Raw genomic sequence first — 7,821 nt, 5'->3', positions numbered from 1 at the left:
TTGTGAGCGCTGCTGACGGAAGGGAAAGAAAGACGCAGGGCGACACGTTCACTGCACTTCAACAACTTTTATCCAGACAGATAGAGAGCCGTATGACCACATACACAACACATCCAAAATGAACACGGGAAGAGAACCAAAAGAAAACCTTACGAAATCATTCCCGTATGAATCCTAATAAACAATATAAAACTGACAGAGTGATATACTGTAGGAGAGGCAAGTAGACAGAGGAAAAGGAGAGATTGGATACAGATTGTGGCAAATCTGTCAATCAATGCTTTCATCAAGCAACCGATCAATTGGTCAATCTATCCACATTGCAGACGAGTCATTCTGAACTAATTACATGTGACCCTTATTAAAATTTGGCTGACGAGGATAATGATGATGAAACTATAATATGGAAACAACAATTAATGACCAAATTAAGGCAATAGACACACCATAGCCCAGAGTTATCAAAAGACCAGGTGCATACTGTAAAGATGGTCACATCACAGACAAAAAGCTACTACAAGTCAGTGGTGGGGTTTGCATTTTTGCCAGCTTCATATTACAAGAAAAGCAAATCAACATACATGTCATAACAAAACTAATCTGATCATCATCACTCCAAGAAGATTGATCTCTATAGCCAACTGTCTGGACCACTCAGTTGTTGAGGTTGTTCTGGGATGTACAATATCCTTGGCCTTGACATTCAAGACAAAAAAAGCATCTTAGGATCATCCCTTTTCTCTAAAACAGCAACAAAAAAAACAACAAAAGAATCACAAACAATTATGCTGCAGTGAAGCTATGCTAAAAAAAAGATTTTCTGTCTCTGTGGTGAAAAATAAATACTTTGAACAGAACGTTTACAAACTAAAACACAAGTTCACTTTTGAACTCCTTCCACGGTATGCAAATCTTACTCACGTCACATTTTATGTTACACATTTGTGTGTGTATACACAACACATCTCAATCAGAGGATGGCAAAAATATATATTTTAATAGTCTGAAACTCACATTACCTGTCAAAATAGTAGTTAGCTGTCAACATCAGTATTGAAGCAAACAAGTATGGAGAGTTTCACAATTCACTCTTTTTCTCTCTCTGCCTGTAGTGGTATATTCAACATCAAAAATGTTCTTTGGTAAGTATAATCAACAAGTCTACTATAAATAGCAGGGCGGTATGAGCTTTCAGACAGAGTTTGAAATGTGTTGAGTAGAAGAGATGCGTTTGATTCTCCTTGGCAGATATCTATACAGTCACCGTCCTGTTATCTACATTGATGTCTTCTCATTTGCCAGGTCTCATCACTGCTGAAGGCTACACGTCTCCAGCGCGTCAAATAATATCATCCCTGTCGGGTGGAAACCCTTTATGTCCAAAACTCTTCCTTTTATGTCATTATCATTTGGATTTTTTTAATAATGAAAATTGCCGATCTGCAAGCTCACAAACCCTCGCACCGCGAGGCATTGTGAGCTTGTAGATCTGCTATTTTCACTACTTTTCTGCAACTTTCCAAAGTAGGGCATTCGTTTACAACGTGTAAAAAGTTGGACATAAAAGGTTTCTGGTCTGATAGCAACGATGTGCTTCTGCGTCCCCATGGGATGGGATGATTAATTTCCTCCAAATCAGCATTAGGACTATTTATACACAACTGAAAACATTTACTAAATTCCTATTGAATAAGCTCTGTGCGTTAGAAAGCCGTCCACGAATCTTTGACATCACAGGAAGAAAACCTGGAGTAAAAAAACATCTATCCTTTTGATTTGAAAAAAGAAAATGAGAGAAAAATACAGTAAATCTAATTGGAAAAATAAAATCTCACTGCCCATTTGTTTTACTCAAATCTATAACTGTTGTCATGTCATCTACTTTTTCCTCCTGGTGTGCCTGGACAGAATAATCGTTGCTGTCGGGTGGAAACCTTGTATGTCCAAAACCATTCCTTTTTAAAAACATTTAAAATAGTGAAAATATAAAAATCTACAAGACACGCTTGGAGCTTGTAGGTCTGCTATTTTCACAACTTTTGTGCGACTCTCTTGTATGATGAAGTTTACGAAAAAACACAGAAAGTTGAAACATGGAGATACAAGGTTTCAGTCCGGCAGCAACACTCTCATTGAGTGGGCAGTGTCCTGTAGAACAGTGCTTCTCAAAGTGTAGGGGGGTCTAAATTGACCCATACAAGGTTAACAGGTTCATTTGGTTCCATTTGTACACTGCCAGAGTTACAGAGTTAAAGGACAACTTTGTTTTTGTTTTTTTACGACAAGGGTTCATATTTTAGATAGTAATTAGAGAAAAGAAGAGATGATTGTTAAAATGTTTTCATTTACTGCTTTCTCTGACTTTGATTTCAGTGGGTGGGGGCATGTGTACAAGTGGCTAAATATGTCTTTTTAGACACCATAAGCAGGTGATTTCTGAATTACAGTAACACTACTAGCCCATGAATATTGCGGTGCATCTTGGGAATGGGCTTATTGTGTCTAAAAAGAAATGTTTTGCCACTTTTACGCATTCCCCCACCCACTGAAATCAAAATCTTTAAAATCTCTAAAACGATAGAAAGCAGTAAGTGAAAACATTTTAACACATTGACTGCTTAAATAGCCACAAAGACATCTGGAAACGTCTTTATATCAAAATTGGCACTCCTGGCGTTTCTACCAATAAAAAATAATCAATATTACTATATTATCGCCAGATTAGCAAAAACACTACATTACCCATAAGCCTCAGCGGCACTCGCTGATGACGCGCGCTGGTGACGCGCATGCTGTGCGCAGAGCTCTGGGAAAGCGTCAATCTGGCTCCATGTTATGTGGACGGGGGCTGCTAACGCTGCTAGCGCTGTTAGCTGCTAGCGACCAGACATTGAAATGGATTATACAAGACAACGTTATGATGCCGGGACATCACCGACACCGATCTATGCACGCACAACGCGCATGTACGTGACTCGGTGAGTTCTATTAACCCTATGATGGCATGCTATGTGTTAACACTCATCTTTGCTTTTCTCTAATTACTATCTATAATATATGAACCCTTAGTTGTCCTTTAAAGGCCCACTTCACCTCTGGGAAACAAAACACAGATTGAACACTAAAAAGAACTAAATAAGGATTGTGTTGATCGTGTCCCAAAAAACAATAAAATATGTTGAAAGTGGGCCTTTAAGGGGAGACCTAGAAATGTGAAAGTTTGAGAAACACTGCTGTAGAAGGAAACCCGGGCAGAGTGTTCACTGTTCTTCAGCATGCTCCACCTCGTCTATAGCTTCCAGTGATGTCACTGTCCTCAGGCTGGCTGTGTTGAATGTTCCTTCAGTACAGTTTCTCCACAATGAAGGCCAACACTGCTGCTGCCAGCGCCAGGCCCACGCCCAGCATCTTCAGCCCTTCCCTGTCCAGGCTGTAGGAGCCAATCAGCAAGGCCGGTGAAGAGGGCAAGGAGGCGGGCCCATGAATCCCATTGGCCAGGGAAGCCGCCTGTTCCTGTGGGGGCGATAAGAGAATTCAGTTGAGATGAGTGTCGAGCAGGTCGAGTGCGCTAATCCTCGGTACACACTAGAGATTAAATTAAAGGCCATTATATGTCAACACTGATTATAAAAGCTATATTTAAGTACACATCCAAGTAGGACTTGGAATCAGGTTTGTTTTTTCATCTCTCTTTTTTCTTAAATATATATATTTTGTTACTCTACCCCTCCCTTCCCCTGAACATAGCCAATAGGTTGGTATAGACCCTTGTCTTATGTATGTAAACCAACATCAACATTCGGGACTTAAAAAAAACACATTCCACTGCATTTTTGGAATCATTATTGTTTATATCTATGTATTATTATTTATTAAGATGTATGTTAACTCTTTTGCCGCCAAAGGAACGTCGTTTCTTTTTTCACACAGAGACGACGCCATACCGAGTGTTCGTTCTTTCCCCGGCAGAGCCTGTCTGAGCAGATGAGGGGTGGCTGCAGTAGCAGCAGCTGCAGTAATAGTCTCAAATCTTGAACACACATAAACAATAATGGCGGCGGCCGGGATCACTTTCCTGGTCATTTTCTTTGCCTGGATCTAGTTTCTCCATTTCTATGCTCTACAACTGGTGCAACCGAGGGACAAACTTCAGTTTCGTTCATTGGAACGGCAGCGCCCGGTCGACTGTTTTTTAAAAGAAATATTTTTTCACAACTAGATGAGCGATATGCCTGTCTTTTACTAAAGATTGCGGTTGGAAATAATGGATGGATTTTTTTTCTTTAAAATTTCAAAGGTAAGCTACTTTGCTGGCCATGAGCAGACTATAAACAACCTAAGTGGCAGTAAAATAGTTAATAATGGCTGTGTGCTTTATTTTGGAACATTTCTAGGTGTATCTTCTGTCTGAAATGGGACAGTTTAATGGTAAGTGGGGCATGACAGGACAGTAGGCTATTATGAAGGCTAGTACGTACGCACGCACGCACGCACGCACGCACGCACGCACGCACGCACGCACGCACGCACGCACGCACGCACGCACGCACGCACGCACGCACGCACGCACGCACGCACGCACGCACGCACGCACGCACGCACGCACGCACACACACACACACACACACACACACACACACACACACACACACACACACACACACACACACACACACACACACACACACACACACACACACACACACACACACACACACACACACACACACACACACACACACACACACACACACACACACACAATGGGGAGGCAAAGTCAGAGTTGTGCGTCTGAAGCCAGATGTATACTCTGTTGTGAGCTCACAGATCTGCTATTTCCGGCGCGCGACACCAGCAAGTGAGGAAGTATAATGGGGCTTTAACTCCTGTCCGTAACCCATAATCGGGGCCTCATCTTCAGGGCAAATCAATTGGCCATGGTCACATATCAAACTCTAAGGTTAGCCATTAGACTGGGCAGTGAGCCAAGGAATCAAGTGCCTGTAATCAGCAGGTCCTAGTTAAGTCCTAATGTGTCAGACCATTAAAAAGACATCTGCCAGTGAAGGCCGCTGACAGTGATAGATGGACGGCCTCGCACCGAGGAGTACTGGTGGAAGGAAAAGGAACAAAAAGGTAGAAATGAGAAGAAATTATACACGGGGAACATGAGGTGAGGAACACCGAGTTCTGCTCGCAATTTTCTCCTGGATAAATAGAGCACACACTTTCCCTATGTATCATCCCGTGAAGTCATGAACTCATCAGCCTGGGATGTCTTCATAAAACGATCTTTTGACGATGAGCCACACACCAGCCATTAGAGACCATTGGCTCTAATCGTTATTGCATTTGGAAGTACATCCACCAGTGTCCCTGGATATTAGCCTCCGTAGACAGTTCAGCCAGGGCCATAGCTTGAGGGTGATTTATACCACTGGTTCTCAACCTGTGGGCCGGGGGCCCACTTTGTGGGCCGTGAGGATGCTGTTGCAAGAGGGCCCCCATAATAGTTGGCAAAACAGTGAGATTTGATTTTGATGACATAACATCAATGTTTGTATTTCTTTTTCGTTTGAAACCTTAAAAGTTGAGTTTTCATTGTCATACACTTTTTCAAGTGGGCCCTGATCCCACAAAGGTTGAAAACCACTGATTTACACCATGCACTTGGAAAGAGACGATCTGCAAGCTTGTAGGCCGGCTGTTTTTGTCGCGCGACGGAAACGCAGTGCAAACCGAGACTAAACCAGGCGTTGAAGAAGAGACGGGGACAGCAGATTCCACGGCATTACCATTCCCTCAGCCTCCACTGACTCATTATCATACACTTTGATATCACCTGTCTTGTACTTTCTCTTCATGTCTTTAGAAAAAAGGGGGTTTCGTTTCCCTTTCCGAGTGACAACGCGCTGACCGGCGATTGATTAGGAGCTGGTGGACTGTCAGCACCAGGGGCTACTAATTTGAGCATTAAGCAAATTGGATGAGAGAGACGGAGACGGGGGCCGCGCTGTCCGCCAGTGGCTGCAGGTAGAGGAACACACATCGATCTGCGTGACCTTGCCGTGCGTCACAAAACTGATGTTCCAGACAGCAGCCACTGTAATGTGGATTACGCCTCGGCAATATTGAACAATTGATCACCCGCTTTCCTTTAATCAAGTCCAGAGGGGCTGATGGGATGTCATTCTTTTCATATTTAGTGTAATTCAACTTAATCTCCCTCTCTCATTCTAATCTCTCTCTCTCTCTCTCTCTCTCTCTCTCTCTCTCTCTCTCTCTCTCTCTCTCTCACATGCTGCATAGTAAAACCCTCAGTATTGTTGACACAAATGGACCCTTATGGGTCACACTGGTGTCAATTTTACACAGAATTAAATGAACACTGAAGATTTTTGTTTGTGTCGGCTCCTGGAGACATCTGTTCACTAAATTATTATTCCAGTGTGTGTGTGTGTGTGTGTGTGTGTGTGTGTGTGTGTGTGTGTGTGTGTGTGTGTGTGTGTGTGTGTGTGTGTAAGTAAGACACACCACCCTCGAGTCTTCCCTTCTCGTTTTGCCTGCTCACCCTGGAGACAACCCCTCCCACTGTGCCCTGAGCGCTCTGTGCATGTGAGAGTGAGTGTGTGTGTGTGTGTGTGTGTGTGTGTGTGTGTGTGTGTGTGTGTGTGTGTGTGTGTGTGTGTGTGTGTGTGTGTGTACCTGTGTGTGTGTGTGTGTGTGTGTGTGTGTGTGTGTGTACATTATGTGCTCACATAAACCTTGCATGTTCGAAACCATAACCTTTCAGAAAATGGAGCGGAAATGTTCAGAAATAGTGAAATAGACAATCTACTAGCACAGATACTCTTGTATGATGTAAGTAAGCCAAGTAAGGCATTAAAGGGATAGTTCACCCCCCAACATACTTTTTTTCCTATCGATTACTCACCCCATGCAGGCTTGAATTCATGGAGATTTACTTGCGCCAGCAGAGTGCGCAAGTACTGCGTTCAGTTGCGTATCTGTCACGTATCTGTTTGTGTTTTATGCCCGTAGCCAATCAGGCACGAGCATTGCTGGTGACGTCACCATCAACAGCCAATGAGGGACCAGCATTCTTGGTGACGTCACCATCAACAAGTGCGAGCTGTTGTAAATAACAAGGGGAGCTCTGCTGGTCTGCGGTCGCGTTTGCTTTTTTCGTCCGTTTTTCGCTCGCAGGCCGGGCCGTCAGACCACCGCGTCCGCCTCGCCTCGCCGAGACGCTTTCAATGAGGTCTCCCGTGTCCTTCTACGAGCAGCGGTTGGGGAGTTACATGCTAGACTCCTCCAGTGTAAACACTGCAGTGTACTTCCTGAAGGCGTGTTTCCTAAACCCACCAGAGAGCCCGGCAGTGTATGTTCTGCGCTGTGATTGGCCGGCAGTGTATAACCCTCGCTGTGATTGGCCGGTAGTGTGATGACGCAATTTTTCTGCGAAAACCGGTCCCGGGCAGGGATCATAGAAAACATATAAAGAGAAGGCTTTAGAAGCTGAAAATAACGGAGTGGGGGTTCTAAAACTTTAGCGATTTAACAGCTAGGACCATTTTAAGATTTGTTTTATAAAAAAAGTTACATGGTATAACTTTAAATCACGGAAAAACATAAAATGTTGAAATTTGGAGATACAAGGTTTCTGCCAGAGAGTGACAATATGCATGCGCGCATATCTCACAATGCTGCACTTTACCATTTCTAAATGTCTGCACACGAACAGAGAACCCAGATAAAGTTGTCAAGAGAGCGCGTGCACGCAAACGAGACCAAAACGAAACCCACAATGAGAGACTTTGT

The 7,821-nt window shown here is 43.5% G+C and overlaps 1 protein-coding gene across 2 annotated transcripts in view; it reads right to left on the bottom strand.

Moving 5' to 3' along the window:
- Nucleotides 1–92: 92 nt before the first annotated feature.
- Nucleotides 93–7,821, bottom strand: part of cdkal1 (CDK5 regulatory subunit associated protein 1-like 1) — a 422,084-nt gene continuing 414,355 nt past the window's right edge. The window contains exons 15-16 of one of the 2 annotated variants that reach the window (XR_013962583.1): nucleotides 2,262–3,513; nucleotides 93–2,164 (exon numbers count right to left, since the gene is read on the bottom strand). Coding sequence is in view for 1 of the 2 variants with exons in the window: in XM_080738605.1 (XP_080594731.1) it covers nucleotides 3,343–3,513 (171 nt within the window). In the remaining variant the exon portion in view is untranslated. Of the gene's footprint in view, nucleotides 3,514–7,821 lie in introns of both variants that reach the window. The other variant, XM_080738605.1, reaches the window with a different exon arrangement.

The sequence above is a fragment of the Nannobrachium achirus genome (assembly GCF_963921795.1).
Source record: "Nannobrachium achirus genome assembly, chromosome: 2".
NCBI classification, from domain to species: domain Eukaryota; kingdom Metazoa; phylum Chordata; class Actinopteri; order Myctophiformes; family Myctophidae; genus Nannobrachium; species Nannobrachium achirus.
The sequence above is the reverse complement of the archived record's forward strand: the minus strand, read 5'-3'. Positions and strand labels throughout refer to the sequence as shown.